A 17,461-nucleotide genomic window follows, 5' to 3' on the forward strand; every position below is an offset into this window, starting at 1 on the left:
TGACTCAAACTCCCACACCGGTTTATCTACACATAACTGATCACCACTGACAATCTCCCATATTATCCTGACAAATGCCCACCCTTACAGAGTACTGTACTCTACTCTCTGACTAGAGACCTTTGCTCTGGCAACAAACTCCTACAAAGTACCAATAAATCATTCAATACAATGGGAAACTGTCTCTTCTCCCACTATGTGTCAGAGTTCTGGAGTGAAATCTACAATGTACTAAAAATGTCCAGATAAGTTTAACAGATACAAAACTTTCCTTAAGCAGCATCTAAACCAAAGCTTCCAGTTCACATGGCCAAGTCTTTTCCCAAGGTATATCTTACCAATACCCCCAACTTTCTAACCCACCTACTTTCTTACCTCATAAAACCTCATTAGGTCTCAAACTGTCACTTAACTAACCCTCCACTGTTTAATTGTCTTTTCTGACTTTTCTTATTCACTGCAACAAGGTATTTCAGAAAATGCAGATCATGTCTAAACCCATGAGGCATTTTTAAGGTACAACAGTATCCATCAAAAGATAATCAGACTGATGAAGAGCACTTATTTGTTTTGTTCTAAATGTGAGAGGTTTTTTTGATTTCTTGGAGGATAATTAGCTCTGATTCATGTGATGAAGCCGAAGCTGCTGCGGCCTGCCCTAACCAAGGAAGCATGGTCAGTATGCAAGATGCGTGATCATGAGTGGCAGAGGAGATGAAAAGTGATTATAAGTATGGTGAGAACCATCACTTGTTACACCTCATTCAAGCTGCATTGCTGGTTATGTTGTTCATGCTACAATGCCAAAAGTTGCAGTGTGCTCAGGTTTTGCCTTATGGACATCTGTGAATGAGGCCACAAACAAGATTCTGTTCCCTTATTCTCCAAACCTGCATAGGTGCTTGCTTACCTTTCAGTATGGTATTACAGTGGATTGCGTAGGGTTGTAGTACTGGTTAGGTGCTCTCCCTAACATTCTGATAGAGGTTTGCAACCTATTAATGTGCACAGTGGTAAAGTGCCTAAGTTAAGTCAAGCTAAGCATAATTAAAGGCAGACGTTTTGGGGAAAGGGCCACATTGGAAACTGACTGCGAATCCACAGAAGTGCAAATAAGTTAGTTAGCAAAGTCAAAGTTGTGTGAAATATGAGCACTAATTTGGTATGGGAAGACAATGAAATAAAAATATTTGGCACTCCACACCGAAAAAAAATTAGATTGTTGTGTATTTATGTTGCATCAGAATCATACTGTGGATGGCATAGGGGATATATTTTAGAGGGGTCCAGTGTTGCCAATAAATTGAAATCTTATCAGCTGTAAAAATTAATGACTTGATGATGCTTCTCACCAATGTCTGATGTGTGCAAGCACTTACTGCAAGGAAGAAAGAAAGTCTGGACATGGCAAAGACCTACAAATGTAAAGTATCATTCAGAGCTGTTGGGATGCAAGCTGATAAATCAATAAGCATACCTTCCTGTTTTCATCAGATTGCAGTCATCTCCTTTTTCCTTTTACCATATATACACTGCCTGCATATATTTGCATATCCCTCATAGGTGATGGATATTGGCAGTTTCATTCATTCGGTGATCTGGCCTATTAATGAGATGTCTGTGATGTGGTTGTCCTGGATGTAGAACATGTTCTTTTCTTCAGACGTTGTGTACTCTGCAGTGGAATATTCTGTTGATGATAATTTTGGATACAGCAGTCCATGAAATCAACTCCTGCACAAGGTAGTACACTTATGAGTGTGTTGTTGTATCTTTCGGCTTCTCCTGGTTAGGGGTCGCCACAGCGGAACTCCGGTCCGCTAATGATTGGCAGTAGATTTTTACGTACTGACCTGCCAGGCCTGACGCACAACCTTCAATGAAGGTATGCCCATTCATGAATGTCTCCACACAGAAGATACTTTAGCTGAGAATCGAACAGGACAACGTCTTACTGTGAGGCGACAACGCTACCGCGGCACCACCACCATGTATAAACACATATTTTTAACCTCAGTTTAAACCTACACAGTTTTTGGGAATGCATATACCTTTAACCATCTCACTTTGCATTCATTTACCTGAGAAAGTAAAAATGTGTGCAGTTTCAATGCTTTCTGATCCAGTTGTTTTTGTACTTGTATGCAATAATTTTTGTATTTTTTTAAATACAATATTCAATATTTTCAAGTATGTTTAGCCCAGTTTAGATGCTTTTTTGCAAAAACTTTCTTACTGGAAATGTGTTGCACATTTTAATTATTTGTAGGTTATGCTTTCTTTCCCTTGTAGGTATTCCTAACATTTCCATTAAAATATAGTAACAGAATAGTAAGTACTTCCCTTCAGAATATGTCAGCAGTTTTAAAATAGTAAAACTTTTTCTGATTGTTAATGTGAACTAACAGTTGTAACATCAAGAAAGGAGTGGCACTTGAGAAGTGGATGTTTAACTGCATTAGGCCTGATCATTTTTATTTTTTTCTAGATATCCTTTCCTCCATCACATCATCAGGTTATCTCAATGATCATGACGCTGTTGCAAAAGCGTTACAGGAGGCACGGCATCTTCGGAGGGAACAGCAGGTGCTAGATGGGAAGGTGGCGATGGTGAACAGTCTGAGCCTAAATAACTGCAGGACAGAAAAGGTCAGTTCTCATATGATGTGTCTTGTGCCAGATGCAATGTATTTGTCTCAGAAGAATGGCATATGTTATGATAAAGTAGGTCCTGACTTAAGAATGAGCTATTATTTTTTTCTTTGCTAAGGAGCTAATGCATTATGCTTTTTATTCTGCCATTCAAACTGTGGTGGGCATTCAACTTAGCCACATTAATTATAAGTTTAATTGTTGTATTATTAAATTTATGTTTGCTTATTAACTAATGCATTATTGTAGCATATTTGACTGCAGAGTTTACATAGTGTGCAGTGGAGCTACATTTCACTGAAGTGGGTATAAATATTATTTAAGGTGCTACTGGCACAAATGTGAAGACAAATTTGTTAAATTTATCAGTAGGAGATTTTTTTCTTTAAATTTTTGAAATAAAGCAGTAGAGACTAATGAAGAAGACAAAAAGACAGCAAGACTGAAACAGGGACATAGCACAAAGTAGCAAAAGCCATGCATGCTAATTTGTTTCATCCAAGAATAATTACCAAGACACTAATAGCCAGGAGCATGGAGTTCATAGCCTAAGGGCATAACGTTCTAGTCTTACAGGCATTGATAACAACACTGCATGTATTCACTGTGCATTTTATCCCTTCTGTTTAAGTTGCATGCAAGCTCAGTTTGCACTAGTCCGCACTGTCTGAACTACAGTGTATTACCCTGGGGAACACCTATGGCTTAGAGAACACCTATGGCATTTTTGTATGTACAGGTTCTTTATGATGATGGTTGTCTTGTAGAACAATACTCATTGTAAGCACACTCACGGATTGTATTCACACAGCCAGAGATGGATCCAGCGCAAGATGCTTTAGGCAGGCAACTGCCTATGGCCCTGTGCTAGCTAGCGGGACCATCCATGCAAAAATGTATTAAAAATATTCCCCAAGTACAACATTAAAAAATTCTGCTGAGCATCCTAACTAAACATGAAAAGAATTCTGTTCAGCATACTGGTCGATTACCCTTTCTAGGTCCCTATTTGATCATGATCTGGCTCTGCACGCAGCTCAGAAAGAGGTTCTCATGGTATATGGAATGTAGCAGTAACTGATGATGTGATATCACTGCCATGTAGAGCTACAGGAAGTAACTGAATGCATAAGGCTAACTGGAACTGGGCAAAACTATGTCAGGGTATGGTTCATAGGTAAGTACTAGGCTATCTGCCCTTATGGGCCATTTTTTTAAGCAAGTTAATTATCTTTCCAAAGCTGAAAATCAGACTCTGTACCTTGTGCCTGTGAGGTAAATGACTTAACCATTATACTAAACCCCAATCAGGGAAAGGTTTTCATTAAGTAACTTGTCACTGACCATTGAACATCCTAAGCAGCTGTTGCACATTGCTGCTCTTAATATTCAGATGTATTTTTACTGTAATAATGGTATTAATCCTTGTGAAATCTAACCTGAATTATCTAGCGATTTTTTTTAATGCTTAACACCTTTAATACTTCTTTAATATTCTGCATGACAAATTAACAAAGGCAGTGGTTTCACTTATCTGTTCTTAAGCCCATCAATCAATCAACCAATAAATAAATGGAATCTAGCAAAATAAATATCTTGGAATGTAACATCAGATCTCTAAAGCAAAAACAAGAAAAAAATTAAAAAGCATTGTAGCCACTGCCATGGCACAGAGAGATAACGCCCTGAGTTATAGCCCTTTGAACGTGGGTTGATTAACAGTTCAGGCTTCTGAGGCACTCACTGGAAGAATAAGCATGCCCATTCTGGGAGGGAGTAGGGAGATGCACATGCATAGGGCAATGGTTGTGGTTTGCCTTCCCTTTTGGAGACTAATTAAACAACCATATAGTGTTACCTGACAGTGAGCAGGGTGTCCTGCTAATGTCAGCACTATGGAACTGAAGGGCATTTCTGTTCTGATGCCCATTACAGACCCACTCTTGCAATGTTATACTGCATACACAGGGGAAAAGAAGCTCATGGGGGAAAGGTACTACAATGGCAACAATGTGACCCTGTCCTAGGATGCGATGATCTCCTTCCAGGCCCAACCTTAATCAAAGATAGTCCAGGGAAGCCAGGAGGGGTAGGCAGTACCTGTGATTGTGAAGAGGCACTGAAGTCAGTTGATAGCTCTGTGGCAGAAAGAAAAAGAGGTAAAAGAAACACATGCAGTTTTTTACCTACTTCCTCCATTTTTTTATTTTTTATCTATTTATTTATTTATTTGACCATCTGTTTCATTTAATTCTACATATAGCAGTAGCCTCACTCTGATTTACTTACTCAAACACAAAAATTATGATAGTGGACTAACCAAAAATGTGGAAATTAAACTAAAAGTCATAAGTAAGGAATCTGGTTTCTACAAGTGATCTTAACATTCATTCATCCGAAGCCATCCACACCAGCAATATAACTAATTTATGAATGTATAAAATATAACTTGACTTTCTTTCCACCCATTCATTCATTTATTCATTCATTATTCTTCCTGTTACCCTTAAACCAATGTTGGGTCATAGAGCAGCTCAAGCATGGCTCATCACACAGTGGGAACAAGGATAGACTACTGCTGGACTGGACATTACTGTATCATGGGTTATAGCCCCATTACAAACACATTTACGGACTATTAGTGCTAACGTGATTATGTTGAGGTGTCTGAGTTCTGAAAGTGCATTAATAGGTTTACAAATATGTGCTGAGTGATAAGGGTTACTGAATTCACTTTGGAAAGCAGCTGCCATTTGACAGAGTCTGAGCACATATATATATATGAAAGTAGTGAAAAGGGTGCAGGCCCTGATTTAGAAGGACAGGCTACTCCCGACAGCTGAGTCAAGTTGTAAGAAATCACATTCAGATACGTAGAGGTAGAAGGGTGGTCAAAATAATGTAAGAGAATGAGACTGAATACAAGGCCTCAAATTAATTGCAGGTATGAGCAGCACTCAAGTGCCTTGTGTGAGTTAAAAGTCTAAATGCATCAGTGGCACCCAGCTAAGAAAGGATGCATTTGAAAAATTAGTAATGGCATTTCCTGCAAGCACTGTATTTGATTCACCTACAGTGCTATAACCTTTCATTTCAATAATCGCATTGAAATCTTACTTCCCACTCCCAGTCCTTGTATAATAGATACAACAGCAAGGGAGATTCAGCTTCTTAGGACGGCCTTAAGCTTTTTGTAAATAATTTTATGTAAGAAATCTTAGAAGATATGTAGCAATGTGCTGCAAGCATTGAGGCACTGCTGTTGCAAACATCATTATGAATTGCAGGACACACGTCTTGTGACACCATTTGCCAGCCAGAAATTGAAAATGTTTTTTCTCTTAGGACTTCACAGTAAAAAAAAAAAATGAAAGAAAAAACTTTAACAAGTAAATTAAACATCAGATTATTCATTTTAATAATGACATAATTCACAAAGCTATAATAGAACACTTATGCCAGTCAGACTCTTATTCTGGAATGAAGAAACTTAAAACATTCCGTAGTATTATATGCATGTCTTTAACCTATATAAATGATCAGGTATATTAATCTAAAATAATGGCATTTATTTCAATATTAACTGGTATAAAGTATATATATCTGCACATACTTCTGATGATTCCATCATTTCTTTTACATCATTAATATAATTTTCTGTCACTTATGGTTAACAGTTTTTTTTTATTAATTTGGTAAATCCAAAAGTGACACTGAGGAGATAAGCAGCCATATTGTCACATTGTTGTTGTTCAGCTAAGGCTTCTTTCCACAGTATATACTTTGCAGCAGTTATATGGTATAGTTTAACCTTAGTAAGTTATCACATGGCATGAAAAGCTTAATGTGCAACCTAACCTTAACATAACAGGACTTCCATGCAGCAGCTGTGTATCCGGAGAAATAATATTGGGAAAGGATAACTGCATATATTATCAGCAATCACTATGTAAAGAGAACAAATATTGTAAAGAAAGACAAAACAATGCTCCTTTTTGTGAGTAAATATTGCACTTCTCTGAGATTTTAGTGAATTTAGTTATTTTTATTTTGTGCAATGTCCATGAGACTAGACAAATGACCCCTTTTCAGCCATGATTTCACAGAATAATGAAATAATGAATACAGTGATTGAAGGGAGAGTATATACAGGACACAGAGAGCATAGTTCATGTATAAATGACCAAGTTAGGCAAGTGACAAATTCACAGAAATAGATTATATACACTTTAACCAAAAAAGGAAAGTGCAAAGGATCCCTACTACATACAGATGCAAGCAACATTTCTCTGATTGTGGTGGCCAGACTGGATATAAACTTAGTAAATGTAGAACTTAGTAAATGTAGATGACTTCCATGTAGACAATAAAACAGAGTTCTATAGTTTGGGACTCTGAAGAAACTAATTAAATACATACTCACTACATTTTCATTTCTCTAGTTTCTGCACTGTCTTGCTTGTTACTGTGAGTTTTTAAGATCTGTCCATACAAATAATGCATTAGCTTGGTATGAGGAGTTTAGGACAAACTTTGCTATAAATGGTAGCACAATCATACAACAAGCCTGCCATGAGATTTAATTTGCATCTCTTCAAACATTGGGAAAGGTGCACCTTTGCTACTGTCTAGGTCATAAGTAAAAATCTACATTAATTTTGCATGGACTGATAATTGACCAGCAAGGGTAAAATGGCACAACTCTTTTTCCTACTGCAGACTTTGCTTAGTACTAACCTATGAACAGACTTGTCATTTTGCTTTTCAGGTTTTCAGTATTAAGGCTATTGTCACTATTAAACAGTGAATTAGTACCACATAGCAATGGGTCTGAACAAGAAATGTTGCAAGTCAATAATATATTATGAAGGGGATTTTGTACTTTGCGTTTCTTTTTGCTTGGAAAACACAGTTTTATTGTGTTAAAAGAGAGATGGCTATGACATTTTTATTGCTGCACTGTTGTGGAATGAGGCAAGATAGGATTTGCACAACTGAAAGTAAAGTTTCACAGTATATGTATCATAATAGGACACATTTTAGCCAATGTTTTAAAAAATCGTACTGTCCAATGAGAAGTAACGTTTAACTGCTAGAAGCATGAAGCCATTAGCAGCAGAATAGAGGCAATGATGAAACATATCAATGGAAACATGGTTTTGCTCAGGGTGAAATGCAATGACTATAATTGTATTGTACTGTGTCCATATGACGTACAATGAGTCTGTAATTGATGAGGTCTGACAATGTGCAGCTGCTGTTACACTGGGTGTCCATGTGACACACATGGAGTCTAACTGATGAGGCCTAACAGACTGCAACTAGTACTACACTGTGTGTCCAGTCCACGTGACACACAAGGAGTCTGTAACTGATGAGGGCTGATGAGGTGCAGCTGCTATTAAACTGTGTGGCCATGTGACACACACAAAGTTTGTAACTGATGAGGCCTGACAGAATGTAACTGGTATTACACTGTGTGTCCATATAACATACACTGAGTCTGTAACTGGTGTGGCCTGGCAGAGTGAAGCTGCTATTGCACTGTGTGTTCATGTGATACACATGGACCCTATCACTGATGAGGCTTGACAGAGTGTAGCTGGTATTACTGTGTGTCTTGTGTGATACACAAGAAGTCTGTAACTGATGAAGTCTGAAAGGATGAAGTTGGTATTACAATGTGTGTCCATGTGACACAAGGAGTCTGTAGCTTATGAAGCCTGACAGAGTACAACTGGTATTACACTGTGTATTCATGTGACACACACAGAGTCTGTAACTGATGAAGCCTGGCAGAGTGTAGCTGGTATTACACTGTTAGGCTTAAATTAAAATTCCAACCATCTAAAAGCCTCCTGTTTGAACACATTTCAGAATGCATTGTTTGTAGCAAGATGCTACATAAAGACATGTAAACATAAAGTCTAGCCATGTGGCCTCAGAGTCTAATAATGGGTGATGAGCAAGTGATCTGTGAAGAGGTGGCTATTAACACAGAGGAATCTGAACTCCCGTATTTAAGTTTTTCTTAAAGGAATGCTGGAAGCAGATTTTCATTTCTTGGCTCCTTGTGCTGAAATGACTTTAACACTCTGTCAGACATTAATATAAAGTGACACAAGCTATTCCTCAGAAGCGTGGCTAATTTGCAGTTATTTGTTAAGCACATTGAATTCAGCTGTGGATATAGCATTTGGTTGCATTCATTGAGCATCTGTACTATGTCTTTTTTTTCTTGCTCTCCCCTACCCCATCCCCCAATGCTATACACATCACCGCCCCCTTCTTCTCTCCTCTGTGGTGCCGGCTGGGAATTGCAAACGACAACCAACACAATCCTTTTAGACAGGAAGCCTTCAGTCCGAATTTTCTGTATTTGCAAAGCAGGCCTTGTGGTCTGTTTGGGAAGCCCATTAAAAAGTCTTTGATGATATGGAAAGTCATCTCCATGAAACCCCAGCCCCAAGCTGCACACTGTTTAGTTGTGGTTACAGATCAGTCATTCTCGTCTAGGAGCAGTAATTGTACTGACTACTTGTACAGCGATGGAAGTATATTAAAATAATCCTAAACCCTCAGCACCATTCCTGCAAGCTAATCTACTTTAATGCAGATCAGCTGTTGTTGAAACACATGACTTCAGGTCAAATCTGGCGACGGTGCACATAGGCTTTTGATTATGTACTGTTACTGTCTTGTGTTTACTTTGTTACTTTTGTTTTCCACATTTGTTTTATGCTTCCTGTTTTCAGTCATTCTTTTTTAGAGTTCTTCTCTGATCACCATGTGTGTTCCCCACCACACCCATCACTGCATGTAACAGTTTTAGTTTGTCAGGAGGTCTAATTCGCAAAGATTAATTGCTTGTACTGTGTTTGTGTGCATGCTTTTCTGTGTGCCTGCATTTGTGTGTGTGTGTGTGTGTGTGTGTGTGTGTGTGTGTGTGTGTGTGTGTGTGTGTGTGTGTGTGTGTGTGTGTGTGTGTCTTTGTGCATCTATCTGCATGGGTGTGTGCATCTGTTTCTGCATGTATGCATGCACATGCGTATATGTGTATGTCTGTATGATTGAGTAGTAATCACTTTTGCTGCTGCCAGAGTGGCTAAGTTTACTTGTCATTTTTGTCAGTATTTTTCAGTTAGCAATTCTAACTTAATTTACAGCTGGAATATGGCTAAACTGCCTACAGGACATGGCAGGATGACATATGTTTCCAGCTACTTAAGCACTGTACCCACTAGAATTCTTTATTCATTTTCTCCTGTTTTAATCCTCAGAATTGTACAAAAATGATGGGAATGGAATAACTGGTTTTGGCTGCTCATTAGCTGTTCTTCTACTCAAGCATTGACATTGGCATACCTACAGCAGAAATTACCAAAACTGTACTCTGCCAATACAATCATGCCCTAACCTTAGATTACCTTATTTTGAGAAGAGACCAGCAATTTGCATTCCATTCTGTACTACTTTTTTGACTGCAGACCTCCGAGCATACATTTTTGCATCTTGACATTGAAATGAAGGTTAGAGGTACTCAAATAAAAGATACTAAGGTGCAAAGGAAACATTTCATTGCAATGCAGGGCACAATGTGAAATAATAAATATGCGCATTCACAGCATTATTTAAATGATGTGTTCTTATGCCTTTTTAATTTTGCGTTGTATCATATTATGAATTTCTGGTCTGAAGTTTAAGTTTACAGCACTCATAAGACTGCTTATTTCCTAAGAAGGATATGTGAGGGAATGTAGGAGACAATGAGAAAATAGGAAAAATGTGGGATGTTTCCTGTAGTAAGGAACACTTGAAAGGCACACTGCCAATGAAACATTCCAGACAATTTCAGAAAACATTATCTGTGCTGGTTGCATCAGCAGCACCATTTCTGTTCCCATAAAGCACTTGTCTGCATTACTTCCACATCAGTCTATTCCAAAAACACAAAGAAAAGAGGAGGGAAGGTGCTGGAAAGCAGTACTTATGTACTACTGATAGCACAAAAATCATGTCAGGTAATGCGTTACCCGAGGAACCATATAGTCCATCACCGTATGTAACTCAGATTTGTAGTTTAGATGCTCGGTGTGATGGATCATGGAGAAAGTGCTGGTGCATACCTTGAGGTATAACAACCCTCATTCTTCCTTTACTGAGTGTGTGCCACAGAAACAATTAAGGAAGCCCATGTACTTTACCACTGAGGAAGTCAGAAGGAGCAATGAACTAAGATATTCCTGTTTCTCCAGTTTGATTTGAAATCATCTGGCTAATGATAATCTTCTTAAAAATGATTCCATGGACCCAAGGGCTCAGAGTATTATACAAAACATATTGTTTGATTGCATTTCTGACTGACAACAAACAACATCACTGAAACTGTATTCAGATAACATATTTTGTGGGAGGCATAACCCCCCACTAACACATGCACATCTCCAGTGCTACAATCCACCCCCCCCCCAACACAACTGCTTTTTAACCCACTCCAGGATGACTGCAACTATGGTAAAAATGGGAAATTCCACCTGGAGCAACCTGTCTGCTGAAAACATTTGCAGTGAATACATATTTGGCTATAGAAGAATTCCCTGAGTCCCACGGACCCTGTTCTTACTTCAGTTGTTTTTACGCTTCTTCTCTTCCCCTGTCACTGGGATAACAGGGAAGCTAGCTGGTATAGTCCACTGTAAGGGTTCTATTTTTCAAATGTAAACCATGGTAGCAGTTTTTCCATTGTTTGCAAAACATCTCTTTCTGTTTGTTTGTTGCATTGTCAGCATAAAACAGGTTTCAGATTTTTTTTTTACTTTCACAATGCAGTTTGGTTAACTACAGTTGTTAGAACTTCCTCTAGCTGACTGATGCAGAGGTCTCCAAAAGAGGCTAAAACATTTATTTATTCTGTTATTGTACTTGGTGTTAACATCCATTTCTTTGGTGAAGTACACTCAAAAAGAAGTAAAGTTATACTTGGGCACAGCAATATTGTTGAGGAATCCTTCCGTAGGGTTGTACAGAAACCTTCACTTATAAAGGGTCTTGAATCCTCTTTTAGTCTGGCCATTCTGTGATACCATTTTAAAAAAAGGAGCAGCATTTATGTTGCAGAGGGTACATTTTACTATGTAAGCAGTCTTTAGTTAAAAAAAAGGTAAGCTCTTCTGGATTATAACACATTTCCATATACATAGTTACTTCCATGCTTGTCTCAACTTCCTGAGGTGACAAATCAAGTCTATACCTAACCCTTTGTGATGGATACAGCAGTGTAGTATGTTGTTACTAGGTAATACGGATGAGTTTGTATTATATGAGGTAAAAGTGTAAGATGTAATGACATTGTACAGTGTTACCCGAGAGTCTCCGAGCAAACCACGTAGCCAGAAAGTGTTCCTGGGTCACACAAGAAAAGGTACACTTGTGGTGAATGAGCTTACCCTGTCAACAAATGTCTAAAATAAAATTAAAACTAAGTTTTGTAACAAGTATCCTCTTCGGAGAATGATATGTCTTAACAATAACAAATAACAAATAATAATGCACTCCACCTTCCAAGTATTCAGTAAGATAAACTGTATCTTCTGTGTTTTGATTTCCAGAACATACTACTGTTGAGGTTAATAACCAAAAATAATGTGCAATATAAAGTTGTGGATCCAACGTTTTTGCCCAGATACTACCTTTTATTTATTTATTTATTTTACTTTTACTTACCTTAACTATCTTTTAATGATTACTACTACAATGTTATGACAAATAACCTCGACTTTAAAATTATTTTATGTAATTAATGCTAACTTGCTAAGTGACATGTTGGGAGGAATTTTACTCAAGTTACAGAGTTCTACATGCCAGACACAACACACTGGGTAGGCTGCTTACTTATATTATTATGAGTTAATTGCAGAGAAGTTATTGTGTCAGTGCTGTCCCCTTTCAAGGGCTTCTTTCAGTCTGCAGTGACCCCTGCTGGCACACAGGTGACATGTAAAGAGGCAGGCTAGCAGTAGAAATGGTGCATGAATTTAGTCTGAATCACTTTGTTTGCATCATATGCAAACACATAGTTTTGAAATCGTTGCAGTTATAGGACACCATTATTTTTTATGTCGAGTAAAAAAAAATGTGTTCAAGTTAGTGAGTAAAGCAATCACAAATCACATGTAATTAATACAACAGTGACGTGCACATTTAGCAGTTTTGAGAAAGTTAGTTAACATATCCAGGCAAACATTTAGCCCACTTTAAATGGATGTTTGAAGACTGGCTTACCTTATTAATATTGTTGAAATAAAATTTAAAAAGCACATGCATGAGTCGAATTAAGCACTGTAGAACAATCATAACCAGTGATTATATTCAGGTGTATAGTTTTATAATAGACTATGACAGCTGTAGAGTTTAATTACAGTTGGGTACTGAATGTGCTATTATTTTCTTTTTTAATCTATTTCTATGCCCTATTTTGTCATTTTATGATAGCTATATGGCTGTTTAACATTTCTGATTTTTTCTGATTTTTACTTGACTTTTTCCTTATCCAAAACTTTTGCCTGTTGCATCTTTTCCAGGAAAAATCATCATTTTATTGTTCTCTGAGAAATGGCTTTTCTAGTCTGGAGGTTATAATGTTATCATATGCCAATCAATTTATTTTTTCTTTGATATGATACTGCCCCACTGCATCAGTAATGATTGCTTCCATTACGATATAAGACAACTGAAAAGAGTTTTCTCAGCCACTACCCCATCATTGTCTTAGAAACATCACGGAAGGTGCTATGGAGTCCCTGAACACACATGGGGACACACTCACGTGCACACACACACACACACACACACACACACACACACACACACACACACACACACACATTGCGTATGTCATAATATACAGTACAGATAGATGTCAATAATTTCTGTACTGATGTTGTTTGTCTTTTCAGCTTTTCCCAGTTAGGGGTCGCCACAGCGGAACTCCGGTCCGCTAATGATTGGCAGTAGATTTTTTATGGTGATGAGTTGCCAGCCCGACGCCCAACCTTCAGCGAGGGCACGCCCATTCACACATGTCTTTCGGAGGCCACTCGACCGTGGGGAGGACATGCAGACTCCACACAGAAGGCACTCCAGCCGTGAATCGAACAGGCGAACCTCTTGCTGTGAGGCAACAACGCTACTGCTGTACCACCACGACTTAATTTCTGTACTGATAAAAGTGTTTAAAAAATAATGCATGTATAAAAAATAATGATCTCTGTTTTTTCAGGAAAGGTTTGAGAACATTTTAAAATAACTCTGAACGTACCTTTCAGTGGCCCCTGATTTTGCAGAATGCCCATGATTTTACCACATATTTTAGCCTTTTCCCATATAAATGTTTTGATTTTCTTTAACTCACTGAAGATAACAGTCTAAGTAATGCCAATCATTATTGTTCAGAAAATGAATGCTGATGCAGAACCTATTATTCTACTAACTTTTTTAGTTAATTGTAGTAATAATTAAAAATGTCTGTGATTTTGAAGGACTTTTCCCCTATTATTTCTAGCTTTGTCCAGAATTCTTGAGCAAAGAAGTTGAGATCTATGGCTCTAATTATAAGTTTTGAAGAAGTATCCATAGTCATCCTCTTTCAGTGTTACATGCAAATAATATTTTATTTTATACCACTTTTATCAGTGTTTTGTTAACACAATATTGCAATGATTTGTGTTACTTTAATTTGATGTCAGTAATACACTTTGATACCTCATTCATGGCTCCCTAATGCAAGTGTTAAACACAACCCTGCAAGTACTTAAACTATGATTGTAATAAAATACATTTTGAAAGTCACTGTCCAACTGTAAAGATGTTATAAGGGGACTTTGTCACCCTGACCCATGACATGGGGGCAATGCCACTCACTGCAAGAGTACTGTAACTTAGAGGATAAAATGAAGTTTTGGTGCTGCAAATTCAAACTTAGCACCCATTTTTGTAAATTTTCTGCTACTAATATGAGGTTTCTGTCAATTACAGTAATTAGAATGTCAATGCACACCCTTCATTTGTATTTATGTATTAGTTATCCCTTGATAACTTGGCAGTTAGATTGAATGCAAGCACCCTTTATTGACAGGTAAATGGCAGATCACTTTTTAATAGTGACAAGCAAATGGAAAGTGTTATCTACAAGGTAATGTCTGGTAGAAAAAAACATATGCAGTGCAACAAAATATAATGGCAAAGAAAGTGTATCACTGTTATCAAACCCCTTTTTGCATTTTTGAATTGGGTTTGGGTATCCATTTCAATTGTTGTCACTTCTCCCTACTCAGAGCCACTCTTCCATCTTCTTTAATAGTTATACCCATGTGTGTCAGGTTTGTTGTTACTCAGTCCAGACAAGGGCATGATAAATATAGTTGCCAGAGGGTGCTGATTCCACTCCTAGAAGAGTGGCACATGTCCATTTAGCAGCTGTATTTTTGTAAGTGCATTTATTCAGAGAAGATGTTTATACACCCTCTCAATGGAAAAACTTTTAATCTTAGATCCTATGCTGACTTTAACATGATTAATTTTAATTATTTTGCTTTATGCCAAACATGTGATACCTACTATGTTGGCAAAACTAATAGTGAGTTGAAGGATTGAATTGGTGACCACCTCTCCAGTATTAGCAGAAAGATGGAAACTAACTTCCTATGTAAATATATACTGGGTAGAGGCAAAGAGCACACTTTCAAATTTGCTCTTCTTTAAGTGATTTTTGAACATATTATGGGTAGTGACTATGTACTAGAAGCAGAGTGTGCAGAATATGGATAGATCTGTCAACATTGTGCTGGTCTAAATGAAATTATAAACATTAAACCAGTGTTAAAGACAAGGCAATATACAAGTTAAATGTCATCAATGGATTTCTTATAGGTATGTATATTTTTGCATACATTGTTTGAATTTAAGTGCTTAAATGTTTTAACTTTTATATAAAAATCTAATTGTTATTTTTAGCAAAGGAATGCAATTTGACTGTATATATTATTTGAGTTATAGCAAGTACTATGTCTTTAAATGTTTAAAAATTCTTCCATGTAACAGATAATGTAGTTGTACCACCAGGCTGTTTTTAAAACTTTGCTGTTTAGTTTATGGCTATTTGACCCGAAGAAGCATTTTTTGTAAAAGCGTTTTTAGCTTGTCATTAAAGCATTTTTTTTATCAGAGCTTTGTTTCATTGCTACCAACAGTGTTTATGCAAAAGCTGTAGTTATTTTAGACATTTGTTCTTCTGGTTACTAGAGAGCGCATTTATCCATTAGGGTCATTTTGTTTTGATTTCATATTGCAGTCATATTGACTAATGCTAACAACCTGTAGATGCATCACTTCTAACATTAATGACATGCCACACCGAGTGGGCTGTGTGGTGGCCTCCTAATATCTGTATTGTTTAAGTGCCTCATCTGGATGCTTCATGCTCGTGGCAGGACATTTTAACTCTCTGAAGTCTGGAAAGGATAGTAGTTGACTTTTCAAATGAACCATACCTTTCTAACAGCGTTTTTGTCTATTACATGTTTACTTGCCTTTTGTTGCAGCTCCACTGTGCACCTTTAGGAAAACAGCTTACAATTCCAGGCAAACTGCAAATGAGAAAAGCAGATTATGGGTTTTTGTCATCAGTAGAGATTCTTGTTTTAATAAAATTATACTAGGTGGTTTTCACATTAAAACCCTGATCCATTTGTTCCTTCATTGTGGAAGAACATCTGGGTTATTCCACATCAATTGCTCATCTATCTATTAATCGTATCTTTTCTTCTTATTAATGAAAACCTAGTCTTTACTGTTTGGCACATTTTTGTGAAGTACGTCCATTGCATTCCACAAGAATTTTTTTCTCTTATGCAAGCATAATTCTATTCATAAGTATTACTATTTAATAATGTGGCTTTCTGTTAGCAAGATAATTCTCTTTGGTGGACAAACACGTTTGCAAAATTCTAAGTAATCTAGAAGCAGGAAGAATACTGAAATATAATGATTCTGAATTTTATGCTGATGTCAGCTTGAATGCCTAACCAGCCTTCTCACTTATTAGAGTGTTGCTGTTCTTCAGAGCATACAGATATCCCCTCCCAAGTCTAAGTGGGCATCCTGGTTATGTTGGGTAAGCCTCCTGAAAGATAAAGAATTTCCACAAGTGGGCAGTATTTCTGATGGCTCCTATAAATATTCTATCATCTGTCAGGATATTTACTTAGCTAAGATACTAATTCAATGCATCAGTCATTATACAGAGAAACTCCTATATATTACACTGGCCTGGGGTTCTGTTAAGACCAGAAGCCTGACAAGCTAGTTGCAGTAAATAAACTGGAAATGCTTTGAGTCTGACCACATTTAATTCCTAAATGCAGTCCATCATTTAATTAACCCATAGATTTTTTTTTCTGTAGGATGTAGCATATCTTAAATCAGTGGCAGTTGAGAGAAATGCTTTTAGTCCCTGACTTTTGATCAAGAAATATATTGTGCTGCTTTTCAACTTTGACACAAATTTGTAATAATTATAAACCTTTCTCTTGTCACAGGGAAGTGCTTGCATCCATCTATAGACGTGGTTAGTAAGATAGCAAGAACTATTTATGCAGTCCACTTCTGTGGTTTCATTCTCTTTTTGCCCCCCTTTCCTTTATTGATGTTGCTGTACACTCTTTTCATTACCTTGGATAGTATCCGTGTAGTGTACTTCATCCCTGGCTCACTCACTTCCAAATCCAAACAAATGTTTAGCCATTTTCTCACA

The 17,461-nt window shown here is 37.3% G+C and overlaps 1 protein-coding gene across 8 annotated transcripts in view; it reads left to right on the top strand.

Moving 5' to 3' along the window:
* The window catches only part of SOX5 (SRY-box transcription factor 5), a 1,045,264-nt gene that overhangs the window by 989,257 nt on the left and 38,546 nt on the right, over window positions 1-17,461 (top strand). For all 8 annotated transcript variants that reach the window (XM_044087686.1, XM_044087685.1, XM_044087683.1 and 5 more), the window contains one exon: window positions 2,489-2,649. In XM_044087686.1, the coding sequence (XP_043943621.1) occupies window positions 2,489-2,649 (161 nt within the window). The remainder of the gene's footprint in view (window positions 1-2,488; window positions 2,650-17,461) is intronic.

The sequence above is a fragment of the Protopterus annectens genome, chromosome 11.part0 (genome assembly GCF_019279795.1).
Source record: "Protopterus annectens isolate FY-2018-M chromosome 11.part0, PAN1.0, whole genome shotgun sequence".
In the NCBI taxonomy this organism is placed as follows: domain Eukaryota; kingdom Metazoa; phylum Chordata; order Ceratodontiformes; family Protopteridae; genus Protopterus; species Protopterus annectens.